Raw genomic sequence first — 19928 nt, 5'->3', positions numbered from 1 at the left:
ATGATCCGTGCTTCGGAAGGCACGTTAAGCCGTTGGTCCCGGTTACTACTTGCTGATGTAAGTATGTAGTCGTTACATGAGCCATGTCAGGGGCCTTTGGCGGCTCAGTAAAAACCCTGACACCAGGGTTGATGAGGTCGGTATTCCACCTCACAACCCACACGATAGAAGAAGAAGATTAACTTTTTTGACAAATTAGTACCGTACGTCTCATTAAATGTCAAATATGATAGTGTGAGGGTTCTACAGTGGGTACATGATATTGCTCATGACTGTACAGGGAGCTGTCCTGCGATTGGCTAAAATGACGATCAATTGACACGAGTTGGTAACCTCAACCAATCACAGGATAGGATTTGTTTTTTTATCTTTGAAAATAGAACTAAAAGCAATTGGCTAGTATCCTAGATCAAAGACACATACATACATAAACTCGCACCTGTTTCCCACCGGGGTAAGCAGAGACTATGGAATTCCATTTGCTTCGATCCTGACACACTTCTCTTGCTTCCTCCACATTCATCAATCGCTTCATACACGCACGCCGGTTCAGAGTATTAGGCATTTGCCACACCGCGGAAGTTTTGCGACGGAACTTCCATCTAGTGTGGCAAAGGCCTTAGAAGACTGAATACATTGTGTGAAGGGTCCTAGTTAAGCGGCGTTACCTGGCGATCTCATACAGCTGGAAGGCGTCGTCCAGCATGGTGGTGGAGGCGGGCCGGCTGCCGCCGCCGCGGGTCACGCCCGACCACGCCTGCGGGGCAGACAACCACAGTAAGCAAATTGCAATATTCGCTGGATAACTCGAGTATGTACCTAGCGAATGATCATATTCTGTAGGATAGTGAACGTGCTAGATAATTAATGCTGAATTTAACTTGTCACTCAGAAAAGGCAAAGAGGGTAACCGTGATGAAATATGAAACGACGGCAGCTCGACTGTCATATCTGAATATGTCAAGTAAATACGGAGACGATACCCAGCTTCTAAAGTAAGGCCAACCAGACGAGATAAAGAATGTAAACAAAGTTTCAGGGGTTCAAAACATTTTTATTTGAATAAATTATCATAAAGTTTGAATTTTAATCGCCGTCGTCTGTACTAGACAAAGATGATTCGTCGGCAGAGTCCGAGTCAGCTGTGTTTATGATAAAACTATCTATCGTATTATCAATCATGTTGTCAATACTGTGTTCAAATCAACAACTACTCACAATAACAGCAAAAATCAAAAATAAAACTAACAGAAACGGAATAATAAGAACAAAAAACTAAGTAAATGCAACGAAAAAATTATGTATCACTTCGAACGCAATCCAAACAGAAATGAACTTGTTCATAAAATGACGGACCAAATGTTGACAGCTGCGGTACTGACTGCTTCCCTGTACCACGAAACACACAACGACAGCTGTCGTTGACCAACTGACGCCATAACTGCGCGTACGAGTGATAAGGACAGAGATAACAATCCCTGGCTATCGCAATGTAACGGTCCGCTTGTTTACGTTTTTTATCTCGTCTGGTTGGCCTTACTTTATGTGTATGTCTGTGTGTGTACTCACGGTGTTGGTGCTGCTGGCGGTGGAGGTGGTGGACGATGGGGAACTGGAGTCGCGACCGATCAGGCTCAGGTGCACCTGTAACATTACACCATAAAACTCAAAATTCAAAAATATCTTCATTCAGTAGGTAACATAGTTACACTTTGAATCGTAAATTTTTACATAACGAATGTCTCATCTGCTTAAAACTACTGCAGCTTCTCACAACCTGTATAGCCGGGGGAAAGAAGCTGCAAGAAAAACCTCAGCACAGGGCCCTAGACGTCTTAAAAAAAAACATAAAATTGGCTACTTGACAATTATTACAAGAAAATATGAAATATTAGTTTTTTTTATTCAGACCATTTTTAATTATATTATTTTTACAAAATAAGAATGCTGTTTTATCTGTCGATAGGTTTATGAGACACCGTTTTTGATTGTAAAATGTTTATTGTTACTTTGAATCGAAAAATAAAATTCTTATCCGAAAACGGTCAAGTAGGCAACTGGTAAAACTGCGGCACCTGGTCGGTGTAGGCGGCGTGCAGCAGCGCCCGCGCGAACCTGCGCGGGAGCACCTTCTCGTCCACGCACACGCAGCCGCCGCCGCCGCCCGCCCCGCCCCGCCGCGACATCACGCTCCTGGGGGGACAAGTCGAACACGTTACGCCAATTTCCAACTAGTCAAATCAGTCGCTTTTTACTAAACGTCAAAACACAAAACTGTATGAAAAAGCACACTGGGACGTCACAGAAAAACGTGATAAATTGTCGCATTTATAGTTGCGTTTTTCTTGATTAAAATTCAACATATACATGATAGCGCGACAGCGAAATATTAAAAATCTTAATATCATATTTGTTGTGTTTATAAATGAAACGCTCAGTGTGAGTACTCCAAGACAACTGATTTATTATGACCGACCTCCTACCCACATTCATAATTATAAATAACATGTACGAGTACCTTCATGCATATACAACATGTTCCTTCTTTCTGAAATTTATAAAATATAAACAAATATAGGAAAAACACAATTAATAGTCGCAGTATAAGTGTGTACTTATACTTACTCTTATTACTAAATTAAATGTTCACAGGACGGTAGTGATATGGTTATACTATTAGAATTATCATGCATTAGATTGTATTTGTTTAATTTAATTACACTTCTGTCTACTAAAAACATGCTTAGCATAAGAAGAGTTTTTTATATTGAAGAAATTAATGCTATATTAATAAGTACTTAGTTATAAATTTTATTACCTAATCTATAGTATTTATTATTAATACATATTTTTTCTTTATATATAAAAATAATTTTAAGTTGTATTAAGTAGGTATATTATACTCATCACCAACTATATAATTGACAAATTCAATTTGTTGCATTGACTTAAATTTAGGGATTATAGCGATCTGGTGGACGAACCTGCCTTCCAGAGCGAGTAGTATAGGTGTTGGTGGTTTGCTCTGTGTCTTGTGTTGTTTGTGCTGTTTGTCCGTTGTGTGACTGTGAAGAGTGTGGGGAGACTATTATGTCATCATATTGGTGCGGCTTCACAGGAAGAATGGTTGTTGCCCGTTGATCCGGTGCCGCCGCTGGGTCAGTGGCAGTGCGGATGTGCTGCCTGTTCCTGCGGTATCGCGCCCCGTTTGCAGTGCTTAGCCAGTAGGAGCGCGGCTGCGGGCCGACGGCTGCCACGCGCGCGCGCAGCCAGCGTCCCTCGCCCCCGTCTGCTCCGCCATGTTCGCGCATGCGTACCGGCTCCCCCTGCTTGAGTGGCCGGAGCTCACGACTATGGACGTTGTAATAGTCGGCCGTCTTAATTTTCCTTTTTTTTCTTGACTCTTCAAATTCTTGTCTTTTAGGGATTTTTGGTTCTAGTAGTTTATCGTTTACCGGCAATCTTGTATTCAATCGTCTTCCCATTAACAGCTGTGCAGGTGAATATTTTTCTCCAGTAACCGCTGTGTTGCGAAAGTTTAGAAGCGCTAAGTAGGGATCAGTTTTGTCTGTTTCTGCCTTAATTATCAGTTTTTTTACAGTTTGCACGTTACGCTCAGCCAAACCATTAGAACGGGCGTGATACGGTGAGCTAGTCACGTGTTCGAATTCCCATTGCTTCGCAAACACTGTAAATTCATCCGAGGTGAATTGTAACCCATTGTCGCTTACCAATTTTTTGGGAATTCCATGTCGAGCAAAGATCCCCTTTAGCTGGGATATAACGGATCCGCTTTTCAAGTCATTTATCGTAGCTACCTCCACATATTTCGAGTAATAGTCGACAACAAGTAAGTAATATTTATTTTTTATCTGAAAGATATCCGTAGCCAGTACCTCCCACGGGCGGTGCGGCTGTGCGTGCGGCAGCAGCGGCTCGCGCGGCCGCGCGGCGCGCCGCTCGGCACACGTCTCGCACGCGTTGACTCGCGCCTCGATCTGCGAGCTCATGCCTGGCCACCACATGACGTCACGCGCTCTCTGTTTACATTTTTCAATACCTAAATGGCCTTCGTGAATTCTGTGTATCATTTCACGTCTTAGGTTTACCGGTATTACTATTCTGTTTCCTCTAAATATGACTCCCTTTATTGCATGTAACTCATTTCTGACCATCCAGTACATTTTGGCTTCACTTTTCGTCGTGCTCTTTGTGTGTGGCCACCCTTCTTGATAATATCTTTTTACAGCACTTAAACTGACGTCTTTCTCAGTTTCTTGTTTTATTAATAATAACTTGTCAGAGCTAAAGTTTACATTTTCGTACAATGTGTTTACATGTAAATCAACTTTTTGTTGTATATTTTCTTTCTCGCCTTTATTAATTGGGACTCTCGATAACGTATCAGCTACAAACAAAAGTCGTCCTGGTACATATTGTATTCTTAAATTATAATTTTGTAATCGTAGAATCATTCTTTGTAGCCTGATTGGTATGTCATGTAATGCCTTTTTAAATATTGCCTCTAATGGCTTATGGTCACTTTCTATTATGACACTTGTATGCCCGTATATATATTGGTGGAATTTGGTGCATCCATGAACAATGGCAAGCATTTCTTTTTCAATTTGAGCCCAACGCGTTTCCGCTGGAGTGAGCGTGCGTGCCGCGTAGGCAACAGGCCGTCCGCTCTGCATTAGGCACGCACCCAGTCCGTGTGAGCTCGCGTCTACTGATAACACCACCTGTTCGTTGGGATTGTAATAGCGTAGGGTTGGCGCTTCCATTAGACATTGTTTTATTTTATTAACTGCTTCGCTGTGTGATGTATGCCACTGATACTCTGCATTATGTTTCAATAAATCTCGTAATGGGTCTACTAAATTCGCATAATTTGGTATGAAGCGTGACAAATAATTTGTCATGCCTAGAAACCTTTCTAACTCTTTTCGTGAGTTTGGTGGTGGCATACTCCGAATGGCTTGTACGCGCTCGGCATCCGGTCGCATCCCATTTTTGTCAAAGATATGCCCGAGGTACTTCACCTCTGTAGTACCTAAAACGCATTTTTCTTTGTTAAAACGGACGCCGTGCTCTGCGGCGCACTGCAGTACTGCCTCGAGCCGCGCATCGTGCTGCTCTCGTGTGTCCCCGTAAATTAGCAAGTCATCCACGAAAACCTCTACCCCCTCCATAGAAAAGGTTTTATACATCGCATTGTGGAAAACCTCAGATGCGGAACAAATACCGAACGGTAGTCTCAAAAATTTGTATCTGCCAAAGGGTGTAGCAAAGGTACATAATCTCGAACTTGGCTCATCCAGAACGACCATAAAAAATGCTTTGCTAGCATCTAAATGGGAAAAATATTTAGCACCCGATAGATTGGCTGAAATCTCGTCTAAGGTCGGCAGCTGGAAGTGACTTCTTTTAATTGCTTTGTTTAGATGTTGTGGGTCAATGCATAGACGTAGTTGGCCATTAGGTTTTTCGACTAATACTATACTTGATACCCAGTCGGTAGGTTCGTCCACTCTTTCTATTATCTGCATTTTTTGTAGACGATCCAGTTCCTCCTGTAGCTTTGGTCTCAATTTAATTGGTATTTTTCTAGACGTCCTTACAACTGGAGGAACTGACTCGTCTAAAGTAAATCTATGCACACCCGGTAAACGGCCAATGCCCTCAAATACATTTTTATATTTTTCTAACAAAGAATTGTATTGTTTTTTATCCACAATCTCATTGACTCTTATTATTAAATTTAGATCTGTACAAACTTCTCTTGACAACAAATTGTTACATTTCAAGTTTAACACAAAAACTTTCTTTTCAACATGCTTATTATGATAACTCATGTGTGCAACGAAATAACCGGCCACCGGCAAAACAGTTTTACTAACTTCACGTAGTACAGTACCTGTTTGTTTCAACTCACGACGGTCGAACCCTGCCGCTTCATAGCTCGCAAGCGACATGACGCATGCATCGGCACCGCAGTCCAGTTTGAATGTTATCGGGACGCCGTTGACTATAATTTTTTCGTTCCAACCTTTATCGTCCACCGAGTTTATTTCAATGCCGTTCACTACAAACTCCTCGCACTCACTCATTTCATCGGATACGTGATGCACATCCCTAATATAGCCGGATTTACAACACTTCGCGAAATGTCCCACTTTATTACAGCGATAGCATGACACATTGTATGCCGGGCACTCGTTACGGGCATGTATACCGTCGCAGTACCAGCACCTACGTCGTCGATCACCGGTCGACGGGCCTGCGGAATTCCTCGGCCTCTGTCGGTGGTGCAGAGGCCGGCGCCCGCGTCCAGCAACGGGCCCGCTGCCGCCGCTGTCGCCGGGGCCGCGCGGTCCGCCGCTCACACGTTCGATGTCGGCGGAGGGCGCGGCAGCCGCGACACTCGTACCTCCTCGCACGCAGTTCGCCTGCTCGGTCGCCGCCTCGGCCGCTCGACACCATGATATTGCGTCATCCAATTCTAAATCTTTTTTCCGCAACATACTCTCTCTCAGATGACCGTTCTTGATACCTCTTATTATCTGTGTTAAAATAAGGCTGTCCCGTAACGTTCCGAACTCGCACGACTTACTTTTAACTTTGAGTACAGCTAAGTACTTCTCGAAATCTTCTGTTGTTTGATATGACTCGAAGAAAAGGTGTCGCTGGAAATTCACATTCTTCTGTGGATCGCATCTTTCAGTAAACTTTTTGCATAATATATCATAGTCATATTTTTCCTTTTCTTGTATGTCGAGCTCCTCGAATATTTCACGCCCGGTTTTCCCAATTACATGTAGAAATAGTGCACACTTTTCGCGACCCGACGAATATTCACGTCCCGATGCTATTAAATACCAATCAAACGTTTTTTTCCAATCACGCCAATTGTCCGCAACATTACCGGTCTCGCGCATGGGCGGTGGTTGTTCGATTGCCGTAAATTGCGTAACAGTATGTTTTGTTTTTTGTGCCTCTGTCATTTTCGCGTGTTATTTGTCGTATTTTTCACTATTTAAACGTCTAAACCACACCTGACACCATGTTGTGTTTATAAATGAAACGCTCAGTGTGAGTACTCCAAGACAACTGATTTATTATGACCGACCTCCTACCCACATTCATAATTATAAATAACATGTACGAGTACCTTCATGCATATACAACAATATTAACTGTAAACAACACGTGCGGCTAGCAAACAAACAACACCTGCACTTGTTTACGACACACGTGCAAGGTACGGTGGTGGGGACAGCCCTTATAAGACGGCGAGCCGCACGAGTTGTACCATTCTTACCACGCGCGCCCACCCGACTGGAAACCGTATCCTCGAGAGCTAGTAGAGGTGGATGAGCTCGACGAGGATGCGGTTCCAGCACTGGAGTGACCCAGTCCGCCGGCTTGAGGGCAGCCGTCACTGTTGACGGCTTCGACCTCGCCGGCGGCTCACCGGATTGACAATAGGACCTCCGCCGGCTTGAGCCGGTACGTTTAGCCGTTTAGGCTGTGCGTTGATATGTCAGTCAGTCAGTTTCTCCTTTTATATATTTATATAGGTGTGGAGGTACACACTACAAAGATGATGGGCAGTAAAAGACCACGGGTCGTGGTGGCAGTCACCTGAAGAACCTGGAGCGCGCGGCCAGCACCAGCCGGTGGCAGGGCAGCTCCAGCGCGGCACGGAACCCGTACTGCGCGCCGCAGCCGCCCTCCACGCGGAACACCAGCCGCACGTCCGCGTACTCGCCTGCCGCCCACAGACATACATCACGACAACATCTTTCATAAACAAATATAACATAACATAAACAGCCTATATACGTCCCACTGCACAGGCCTCCTCTCATTCAACCTGAGGGGGGTATGGAGCATACTCCACCACGCTGCTCCAATGCGGGTTGATGGTATAAAGAAATATAATATTTTTTTATTTAATTGTTATTATTTTTTTATTATTATTCTTTTCCACTTGATATCAACTCGGAACCATGGTGTATATAGTGTCACTGACACCTTGTATATATGTATTATTTAAGAATAACGGGAAATCTTCCGGTGGTTTGTCATTTAGAGCGCGATTAATGTGTATATTGCGCACATGCGTAGTGTGTATGTGCGTAACGTGTGTATATGTGTCTGTGTGTATGTGCGTGCATGTGGGTGTGTGTGTGTGTATGTGCGTGCGTGCATGTGTGTGCGTGCGTAGTGCGTGCATGTGCGTGCGTGCGTAGTGTGTGCATATATGTGTGTGTGTGTCTGTGTGTATGTGCGTGCATGTGTGTGCGTGCGTAGTGCGTAGCGTGTGTGTGTATGTGCGTAGTGTGTGTATATATGTGTGTGTGTGTGTGTGTGTGTGTGTCTGTGTGTATGTGCGTGCATGTGTGTGCGTGCGTAGTGCGTAGCGTGTGTGTGTGTGTGCGTGCATGTGCGTAGTGTGTGTATATATATGTGTGTGTGTGTGTGTGTGTGTGTCTGTGTGTATGTGCGTGCGTGTGTGTCAGTGTTTGTCGTACCCGAGTCCAGCAGGTACCGCAGGTCGGTGTGCAGCGTGTCGGGCGTGAACCCCAGCAGCGCGGCCAGCCGCCGCCAGCCTCCCTCGCGCCCGCCGCGCCCGCACGAGCAGCCGCGCGACGACCCGCACGCTGCGGGCAAACATTATGCACAGTTAGCGGTTTCATACTTAAAGTGATATTTTCAACAACCAATGTGCCAATTATTCTGCCCCCGCAATCTTTATAGGGCTGTATTTTTCACCCCCTTCTCGCTTCTCCGTCTCATTTTTTACCCCCTGTCTCACTTTTTACCCTACTCTCTTCCTTTTTTTCCCCTCACTTTTTACCCTATGACTCACTTTTACCCTTTGTATCACTTTTTACCCTATGACTTACTTTTACCCCCTGTATCACTTTTTACCCTATGACTCACTTTTCATTCCTGACACCAGGGTTGATGAAGTTAGTAATCCACCTCACAACCCACACGATAGAAGAAGACTTTTTACCCTACGACTAATTTTTTACCCTTTGACACACTTTTCATGACTCACATTTTACCCAAATTTCTCACTTACGACACCCCGTTCTCATTTGCTTTTACCCCTCTCACTTTATCGTAGATTCTCTTTATATTTCTCTCCTTGTCACGTTATTTTCGTGTATTAATAAGCTATGTAATACGTATACACATAACGTGTACTCACTGCCGGTGTTATCTCCATTGATGATGTCGAGATCGTCGTCTGAGCCGCGGTTCCATTCTGTAACACAACACATAATTGCTATTCATCATCATCATCATCAGCCCATTAACGTCCCCACTGCTGGGGCACGGGCCTTCCCTATGGATGTATAGGGAGATCGGGCCTTAAACCATCACGCGGGCCCAGTGCGGATTGATGGTTATTAACGACTGCTAATGCAGCCGGGACCAACGGCTTAACATGCCTTCCGAAGCACGGAGGAGTTCGAGATGAAAACTTTTTTTTTTGTGGTCACCCATCCTATGACCGGCCTTTGCGAAAGTTGCTTAACTTCAACAATCGCAGACCGAGCGAGTTTACCGCTGCGCCACCGAGCTCCTTAATTACAAAACATCATTTCCTATACCTAAAGGTGGCAGACCCAACCAGTTGACCAGCTAGTTCCGCCCACATGCAACAGATGGCGCCACCATTCAATAATGCAGTCCTGAAACGCGCTATCGAAGTTTTCACAACGCGACGTATATATACAACTTCCAACATGACTCAATTGCATCGTCGATCCCTACCCCTAGTCACACTACCAGCTTCCGCTCGGTTCGGTATTGTAACATAATTAGCTCTGTGGTCCAGTGGTTGAGCGTCGGGTTCACGCTCCGGAGGTCCCGGGTTCGATGCCCGGTGGAGACATCACAAAAGGCGCTACACTTTACAACAGATGTTTATACTAACTGCAACACAGGTCGCAGACCGTCCGTCGGGAGGTGCCTCCGTACAACATGAGCACGGCCGATTCCATCTCTTCCCGGCTGAGGGACGCGCCTGCGCCCTCTAGCGGCACCCGCCATGTACCACTGCAAATATAAATATTACTTATTCGGATCAAACCATATCTCACATAGTGAACGAGTGCCCTTTACACCGGTTCCCAGGTGGCATAACCGAGCTGAATTGTGTGACGGACATAGAGTGTAGTGTAGTGTGTGTGTGTGTGTGTGTGTGTGTGTGTGTGTGTGTGTGTGATCTTGACGCCAAACGCCTGATCCGAAAAACTCGACTCCTACTACCACTACACTTATAACTCAAATGGGACTCTCTATTGTGCTTCTTGCAACAGGACTTTCAAAACTAAATTTGGTTTTGCTAGTCACGCCCGCGCCCATGCAAGAGCCCAGGGTAACACAAGCTAAGGGTGTCGCCGTCGACGGATACGTCTGGGAGGACATCATCATCATCATCATCGTGTGTGTGTGTGTGTGTGTGTGCGATAAGGCCGCTATTTGCCATGTACTTAGTTAAGAGTCTTTTTGTAATGATTTCTTTTTATTTTGGTGCAATAATTTGTATTGTATTGTACGTATAGACTGGAGGCAAGTACCTGGGGTATCTCTGCAGCAGTTCGCGGAAGTACGTGCACCTGGCGGCCAGGATGGCGCGGTGCGCGGGGATGCACCAGCCCGCGCCCACCAGCTCCACGTCGCACCACCACCTGTAACGTAATGTGCACCACGTGAGGACATTATCTGGGTGAGAGTTATAGATGAGTATATTTTATTTTATTTATTTGGTAAATGTACAGCGTCATAATAGTATTACATAACACATAACATAAACTGCCTATATACGTCCCACTGCGGGTTGGTGGAGATGTTTTTACGGCTAATAGCCGGGACCAACGGCTTAACGTGCCCTCCGAAGCACGGAATCATCTTACTTTTTCGGACAATCAGGTGATTCAAGCCTGAAAAGTCCTTACCAAACAAAGGACAGTCTCACAAAGTGATTTCGACAATGTCCCCATCGGGAATCGAACCCGGACCTCCAGATCGTGAGCCTAACGCTCTAACCACTAGACCACGGAGGCATAATAGTATTACAAAAACTAAAGTATATAAATTGGAAGGCCATTACAAACTTCCACATACAATTATAAATGTAAACAGTTTTAGCAAAGAACGAAAGATGCGCCGTATATCGATGCATCAGTATACATAAATTATGGTGTTTATGTGTGTGTGTGTGTGCGTGCGTGCGTGTGTAAGAGACAGAAAATAAGATAAATCTTTTTTTCTCCATTGTCTCACGTTTTTACCTCCCTTGTCTTATTTTTTTTACCCCATCTCCCAATATTTTACCCCAGGCTCATTTTCTACCCCCAACTTCACTTTTTACCCGTAGTCTCAATATTTCACCACCAGTCTAATTTTTTACCCCTGTCTTACTTATTACCCCTTCTCTCACTATTTTGCCCCTATCTCATTTTTTACCCCAAGTTTCAGCGGGTCGGAGTGTTCCTTGTGTTAGGTTTTCTGTCATTTTGTGCGAATTTGTGTTGACTTCATATGGCAACACTAGGAGAAAGGGTATAAAAAGGCTTGTTTGTCTTTCATTGGGGTTCTTTTGATTCGAGCACGCATCGAAGGCAGACGTACCATTTTGAACACGTGTACACTTGTGTTTGAGCACGCGTGCGTTTTGGAAATTTAGAGTAAGTAACCAATATACTTATTATTTATTATTTCAATGGTTGTTTTATTTATAGAGCATGTACCTGAGGCAGCTTTATGTATATCCAGGTATCCGTATGTTAGTTAATGATCATGTTACCGTGGTCTTACTACACTTGTACACGCAGTATAATTGTGTATTCCTCTAGGCACGCACCTGACGCGGTAGGCGGCCGCGAGGTCCTGCTGCAGCGCGGCGGCGGGCTCCCGCGCCAGCTCGGCCTGCGTCACCAGGTCGCGCAGCGCCGCGCCCGCCTCCAGCTCCTCGCACAGCACGAACACCTCCGCCAGCCGCCACGACGACACCACGCCCCGGATGAACCGCGCGTGCTCGCAACCTGCAACACCACGTCTCGCTCTTTATTTAAGAGCTGCGCTCTTGTCGGTGGAGTCCACCATTCCTCTCTTCTTCCAAATCCTTCACCTCCCGATACGACACGACCTGCACCTTCTCTTTTATTTGTTTCATAAATGTTCTCCTAGGTCTACCCCTTCCTCTCTTCCTTTAAATTTTTCCCCAACACAACGTAACCACACATTATAACAAGCATTCTCCTTTTTATCTTTTTATCGTGAGGTGGAATACCAGCCTCATCCACCCTGGTGTCAGGGTTATTACTGAGCCGCCTTAGGCCCTTGACATGGCTCATGTAACGACTACGTACTTACATCAGTAAGTTGTAACCGGGACCAACGGCTTAACGTGCCAAAGCATATTAGCTTACTTTTTGGACAATCAGGTGATCAGCCCGATCTAACTGAACTAGGGATCACAAAGTGATTTTTGTGATTTGTCTCTACCGGGAATCGAACCTCCACCAACCCGCATTGGAGCAGCGTGGTGGAGTATGCTCCATACCCCTTCCGGTTGATTGAGAGGAGGCCTGTGCCCAGCAGTGGGACGTATATAGTATATAGGCTGTTTATGAGTGTGGGAATCGAACCCGGGACCTCTTGATCGTGAGCACACCGCTCAACCACTGGTCTACAGAGGCCGTCTTTTGTCAGATTTCGACCTGTCTTCATTTATTATTTACATTATAACCTTTAGTCTAAAAAATGATCTTTTACCAAATTCTGAATTCAACTTAAAACTCCATACATCTTACTCATGCATAGACTCGTATACATGTAGTTGCCTGAGCCTAGATAAAGTCACCCACCTTAGATACCTAGGTGTTGAAATTGATCAGAACCTCTCATGGAAGGAACAAGTTGCACTATTATCATCCCGCACACGAAAGTTAACGTGGATTTTTAAAATGCTCCGGAATGTACTTAAGCCAAAACTTATTAAGTCTATTTATCTAGCACTGGTACAATCAATAATTAGCTACTGCATCCCTGCTTGGGGCGGTACATACAAAACAACTTTAATCAAATTAGAACGTGTACAAAGATCGGTTCTTAAAGTCATGTCAAAGAAACCATTCCGATACCGAACTGAAAAACTATACCAGGAATGTGAAGTTCTTAGCATTAGACAACTTTTTATCCTAAATACTATACTGCACAAACATGCTACACTTAAATACGACCCCTCCCTCCAACTTTCCCAACGTAAATTAAGTAAAATCTGCAAAACTGTAACCCACCACACAACATTCTTTCGAAGGCAATACGAATTTCTTGCATCCCACCTGTACAATAAATTAAATAAACATTTAAACATATATAATAAAACAAGATACCAGTGTAAATCCATAGTTCGTAATTGGCTGTTCAAAAAGAATTATGACGATACAGAGGCCTTATTGGAAGTCCTACAATAATCTTTTTCTTTCACAAACACACACACACGCACACGCGCGCACACACGCACACACACGCACACATACACACACATACACACACACTCACACGCACGCGCGCGCGCACACACACAAACACACACACACACACACTCATACACAGACATATAGACATATACATGCACACACAGACCTGATATCAATTCTTTTGCACCTATTTTAGTTAAGCGATTCGCGGGTGGGGACCTGGAGTCCTGAAATACAGGGTCGCCCTAGCTTAGGCTCCAGATCACACACTCGAGGCAATCATACAAAGCTATTCCAAACTTTTGTAAACCTATTACTTGTGTGTGATGAATAAATAAATTTAATTTAATTTAATTTAGAGAAATAAGAATTTCCGAATGTGTGTTTGCCGTAAGAGTGTAGCAGTGTAGCACCTCTGTCGGGGCGCGCGTCTCTGGGCCTGCGCGCGGCGGCGGCCAGGCGGCGCCGCAGCGTGCCCAGCCCCGCGCCGCCCGCCTTCTTCTTGCGCTCCCTGCAACGGACGGACCACGTTTTCAATCTACACCATCATTAAGTATACATGGTATTAGTGACATCGTAACGAATACTGAGGGGGATGATTCAGACCATGATTCTGAGTTGATATCAAGAGAAACTTCAATCGAAAATCGCGTTATGGCCTTTCCAAACTCCTTCTTCTATTCTAGTAGATTTAATAGCTTGATTTTTTTAACAGCTTCAGCTTTTTCAACGCTTTCGTTCACTGTGTTGATAATTAGATATCAACCCATCACGTGCAATGTTACTTTCCGATAAACACATTGGAATTTACGTACATAGACACACTATGGCATGAAAATATGTGCCCCACATATGGGACATGCACGTATGAGTTTCAAATTTATTGCCTCAAATGTTTTATAGACATATTTATAGGTTTATAGACAGTGAACGTGTTAATTTCAATTAGATTTTTTTTGTATTTCCACGCGTTCTTGAGACAAAGCATCTTGACAGACAGACAGACAAGAAAATGATCCTTTAAAGTTTCAGATTTTCCTGTTGAGTTTTGGAACCCTAAAAAGGGATCGGTAGTTAAAGCTATTATGGTAAAGTTGGTCACCGTATGACGTCGGCCATGGTGGGCGGCGCCACAGCAAGCCCGGCACCCTCGCTCGCGTCGCCCTCCTGCAACCACACACACACACACTTACAACCATATTCCAAGATTTTTTTTATGTTAATTGTCAGTACTATTAAATGCTCAGCTGAGGCAGAGTCTAGAAGGAAGTTTCCAGATAATATCTTAGAATGGCAACCTGACTCTGCATGCCTAACATCCCATTGGCAAAGCAATATAATTGCTTATGGTCGAGGGGCCAGCCGCTTGTTAGCAAGAGCCACGCTCTTGTCGGTGTAGCATTCTCCATGCTACTTTTTAGGGATAAATAGGGCAGTGGTTTCCCTCTTGCTTTCCGCCCTACAGCACTCTGTCTTTACTCGCTGGAGTCGAGCATATCATACTGCCAACATAATAATAAAAGAAGAATACCGGATTCTGAGCTGAGTTTGAGGTCTTCCTCAACTGGGGACAGAGTCGAGGAAATAGTACATGCATAAACTCACGCCTATTTCCCACCGGGGTAAAACTGTGGAATTCCATTAGCTTCTTCTTCTTTGCGAGTCGATGGCGATCGATACAAAATTTTTGCTGACCAATAATTGGCCACGCTTACGGCATTGTCAGTGGCTTCGTGAAGGTCTTTAATAGTGCAGGTGTTAGGGCACTTAGGACAGCACAAAAGGTGAGCCATAGTTTGTGGTGATACTACACTCGCAATCATCGCAACCATCGACCAGATATCTCTACCTGCAGAGATTATCCTTGCAGCGGTCAACCTGTGTCTGGAGCCTATTTAAAGTCTTCCATGTGGGCCACGCTCGCATTCGCTTCTATCCTGACACACATCTCTTGCTTCCTCCACATTCATCAATCGGTTAATATCGAGGAAGTAGTATTATAAAAAAATATTGTAGAAAAAGACAAAAAATATGTGTACCTGGGGGTGCGAGAGCGCCGCGCCCATGTCTGCTCGGCGCACGCACAGACAGCACAGCAGCCGGCTCATGGGGCGCCCGGCATCACCGCGCCGCCGCCCCCGCTACCCGCCCTGCAACAAACACACAAAGGTTACAAACTTATTCAGGGCGTACTGACGTCTTTATTCAGTAGTTTCATTTTTTATTATTATTTTTTACATAACGAACTTCTCATCTGCCTAAAACTACTGCAGCTTCTCACAACCTGTAAAAGAAGCCGCAAGAAAAACCTCGACACGGTGCGCTAGACATTCTTTAAAAACATAAAATATTGTTATACAATTTAGTAATTTGGCTGCCTAATATCAGTTCCCAACTAACCAAACCTGCCTAATATCAGTTCCCAACTAACCAAGCCTGCCTAAGATCAGTTCCCAACTAACCAAACCTGCCTAATATCAGTTCCCAACTAACCAAACCTGCCTAATATCAGTTCCCAACTAACCAATCCTGCCTAATATCAATTCCCAACTAGCCAAGCCTGCCTAAGATCAGTTCCCAACTGACCAAACTTGCCTAATATCACTTCCCAACTAACCAAGCCTGCCTAAGATCAGTTCCCAACTAACCAAACCTGCCTAATATCAGTTCCCAACTAACCAATCCTGCCTAATATCAATTCCCAACTAGCCAAGCCTGCTTAATATCAGTTCCCAACTGACCAAACCTGCCTAATATCAGTTCCCAACTAACCAAGCCTGCCTAAGATCAGTTCCCAACTAACCAAACCTGCCTAATATCAGTTCCCAACTAACCAAACCTGCCTAATATCAGTTCCCAACTAACCAATCCTGCCTAATATCAATTCCCAACTAGCCAAGCCTGCCTAAGATCAGTTCCCAACTGACCAAACTTGCCTAATATCACTTCCCAACTAACCAAGCCTGCCTAATATCAGTTTCCAACTAACCAAGCCTGCCTAATATCAGTTCCCAACTAACCAAACCTGCCTAATATCAATTCCCGACTAAGCAAACCTGGCTATCAGTTCCCAACTAACCAAGCACTAGACTATAAGCAGTTTCGTTGTGTGGATAAGTGACGACATAAGATTTTAAATGCAAAAAACGTATTTTTTGTCACTGCTTGATAGGTACAATTTTTCTTTTTGAGATTCAGAACCCTAAAAAACCAATATGTCAGATATTATTTACTACGAAATAAATGGGGCACAGAAAACAATCAGAAATTATTCATCAACAGCCGTACGACGCCCACTGCTGGGCATAGGCCTCCCCCAAGGATCTCCACGACGATCGGTCCTGCGCGAAATTATTATGTGCAAGTAATAGGTATGTGGTATTAAAAGCTCTCGGTATGTCATTGGCGCTGAGAGGCTGCAAAAGATGGCGAGGAGTGCAAATCTGTTATTCGAGCCTATATCCTAACAGAGGTTGTAAGTATTAGAAGAAGAATAATAAAGAAAGAAGAATAGGTATGCAGTCATAGTGCATATTTATTTATTTCATTGTTTGTAAAACAATAACTATTGATTTGTATAGCGTAAACAAATATTAATTATCATTATAGTAATGACTATAAATCTTACTACAAATGTAGTAACAACCTCAGTGGTCCAGTGGTTGAGCGCTGGGCACACGAGCCAGAGGTCCCAGGTTCAATTCCCAGTGGGGAAATTTATCACAAAAATTACTTTGTGGTCCCCATATTATATTATATATATTTTATTCTAATGCTTTAATTTAAAAAAAAGATGAGAAAAAAAAATGCTAGACCTGTCAAATGTTTATAAGTCCGTGTGTAATACCTACATGCTACTAACTTGGAACTACGTAACTTTTTTGGAACTACGTAAAATCTAATCTAAACTTAATTACCTATAACATTTATTTGTCACTAACAAAGTATGGTTACATTGAAATAAAAATAATATTATTTTACCTATTATTAAATCTTCAGTTTAAGTAAAGGGACCTTGTGAAAAATAAGGATAGATATCTATATCTACATAGATATAATCTTTCATTAGTCTGCAAGATCTCACTGTTGAATAAAGCCATCCCCTAATATATATGTCACCGTAAAATTGTAAATAACGTTAGATTATAATCTATCTCGCGAGATTGTGAACTGTCGAATAATTATGAATCATATCATATTGCTTACAATTTAACGTATTATTTTTCGGTAGATTATAATTTATCGAAGTGAAACCGTCAAATTGTGATACGAAACGCACCTCGCGTGCTATACCATAGAGTTACAAAACTATTAGAGTGAGCATAATGTTAATTTGGGATTCTTTTAAAATGCATAAATGTTTTTGTCATAATTTTAATTATCATAATCCTTTTTGCACAACGTTTTTAAGCATAATAGTTTTACTTTCCCATAATAACATCTAGGAATACTGGTTTGTTAGGTATAACTTATTTTTGGGATTAATAAATAGATATCCATAATTATTTTTTAGAATAATAGTGTTATGTCATAATGTTTACAAGGCATAACAGTAGGTTAGGGTGCGGCGGGGGTGGCCCTTGGGCCACCCCTATGCCGCCAGCATGTTTATCTTACACACGAAAAGTATACTGAATGATACGTTTCAGATTTTTTTAATTTTGATACATTTTTTCTTACCATGTGATGTCAGAATTATTGATTACTTACTAAATAATTAATAAATACGTACTTGATTTCACAATCTTGAAGAGCATTTATTTTATTTGACTGACACCTGTGTTTTATTCCTAACTCTATGGACACAGAACGGTCTACTGTAAGGCCGACCAATCAGGGACAGCCGTCGGACAGTTGACAATTTGACAATTGTAAGATTGTGATTTAACAGTTTTACTTCGATAGATTATAATCTGACGAATAATAATACGTTAAATTGTAAGCAGTATATTACGTTTCACAGTTTTTCGACAGTTCACAATCTCGCGAGATAGATTATAATCTAACGATATTTACAATTTTATGGTGACATATATATTTTTTAATAATATAGGCTCATCTTTGACCTCAATCTCATGTGATGGTAAGCGACAATGACATTTTCTTGGTAATGGTTGATCACTCTTACTTATAAAATGCCTATTCACTCTAGCCTTAATATGAATGTCCTAATTAATATTATTTTTTATAGTTTTTTTTTATATCAACCACTGCTGGAAAAGGCCTTCCCACCTCTTTCCAATAAACCTAGAAGTGTCATACTGTTTAATGTGTGAAAATTATTGAGGCTCTCAATTTATTGATATTTTAATAAATAACAAGTAGGTACCTATTTCTTATATTTATTTTTGTGTTAGAAATATTAGATTAAAATCTTTTTAAATAAGATTTCCTTATCAAATTCATGTCAGAATATTACGACAGCACAAGGCAAAGGAAACTATGCCATCATGCCAGTAATCTGTGCAACTGGAACAGGCTTTGTGGAGGCTGAAGTCTGTAAACAGTGTTCCTGCGCCTTGACTACGAAAGTAGGCTAGCTAAGTAGTTGTATATCTGTGTAGGTAGGACTGGCAACTTAGGTATATGTGAGGGGTCATATATAAGGGGTAGAAAGTGAAGGTTAGGGGCGGGGGCGCGGCCGCCGGGCGCGGGCCGCGGGGCGCCGAGTGACGTCACAGCGCGCGCATCTGACCCAAACAATCTGACCTAGATTCAGGTTTGCGACATTTTCAACCTATTGCCTGCTAAAATGTCAACATGCCCGCGGCCAAGTGCTCGGGTTGAGCAACGCGGCCTAGAAACGCCATCGCTGCCACCAATAACACGTCTTTACAACGCAACATTGTACTTTCCATAACTTTTACGACGACAACATTTTACTTGCTTGTTACGAACAAAAGATCGACAGTCATGGTAATTTCGGGTGGCCAAATGATGTATAATCGATACTTACCAGCTACTACACGCATTACAGCAGAATAATCACAATATCAGCGCTGATTTTCATTGAAACATTCTGAACCCCTTGCCCTGGACCGCCATTATCAACAAATTATGTCAACTTGTAAATCACAATTTCTCTCACTTCACACACCTCACTCCATCTCAAAATGCATGCGAAACACTTAACCCTATAACTTAAACATATTTCTAGACAAACAAGTCACAAATATAAGCTCGTCGTGTGAAAAAACCAAAAAACTGAAAGATTCGGGAAGGAGAGCGACCCGTTATGCCTTCCCGTTCTTCGCGATTCCGACACTACTGCCAACTGAACAAAAATATAAATAAATATTGGACATACCAACTTTACGAAACTAACAGTTTCAGAACGTTAAACGTTCTGAAACTGTTAAATTTAGATTTCAGTTTCAGTCAGTAAAATGAACCATTATGAATGTGACGAGTTGATGA

General features: G+C 43.0%; 1 protein-coding gene across 1 annotated transcript in view; it reads right to left on the bottom strand.

The window, feature by feature from the left end:
• The window catches only part of LOC126379662 (BTB/POZ domain-containing protein 7), a 32028-nt gene extending 12260 nt beyond the window's left edge, over positions 1-19768 (bottom strand). The window contains exons 1-13 of the mRNA XM_050028477.1: positions 19468-19768; positions 15551-15661; positions 14614-14678; positions 13925-14022; positions 11891-12071; positions 10605-10715; positions 9959-10080; positions 9227-9283; positions 8541-8669; positions 7648-7774; positions 2076-2193; positions 1570-1644; positions 669-757 (exon numbers count right to left, since the gene is read on the bottom strand). Of these exons, the coding sequence (XP_049884434.1) occupies positions 669-757; positions 1570-1644; positions 2076-2193; positions 7648-7774; positions 8541-8669; positions 9227-9283; positions 9959-10080; positions 10605-10715; positions 11891-12071; positions 13925-14022; positions 14614-14678; positions 15551-15619 (1241 nt within the window). The 5' untranslated portion in view covers positions 15620-15661; positions 19468-19768. The remainder of the gene's footprint in view (positions 1-668; positions 758-1569; positions 1645-2075; positions 2194-7647; positions 7775-8540; positions 8670-9226; positions 9284-9958; positions 10081-10604; positions 10716-11890; positions 12072-13924; positions 14023-14613; positions 14679-15550; positions 15662-19467) is intronic.
• Positions 19769-19928: the final 160 nt, after the last annotated feature.

This window comes from Pectinophora gossypiella, chromosome 29 (genome assembly GCF_024362695.1).
Source record: "Pectinophora gossypiella chromosome 29, ilPecGoss1.1, whole genome shotgun sequence".
Lineage (NCBI taxonomy): Eukaryota > Metazoa > Arthropoda > Insecta > Lepidoptera > Gelechiidae > Pectinophora > Pectinophora gossypiella.
This window is presented reverse-complemented; position numbering and strand designations above follow the sequence as displayed.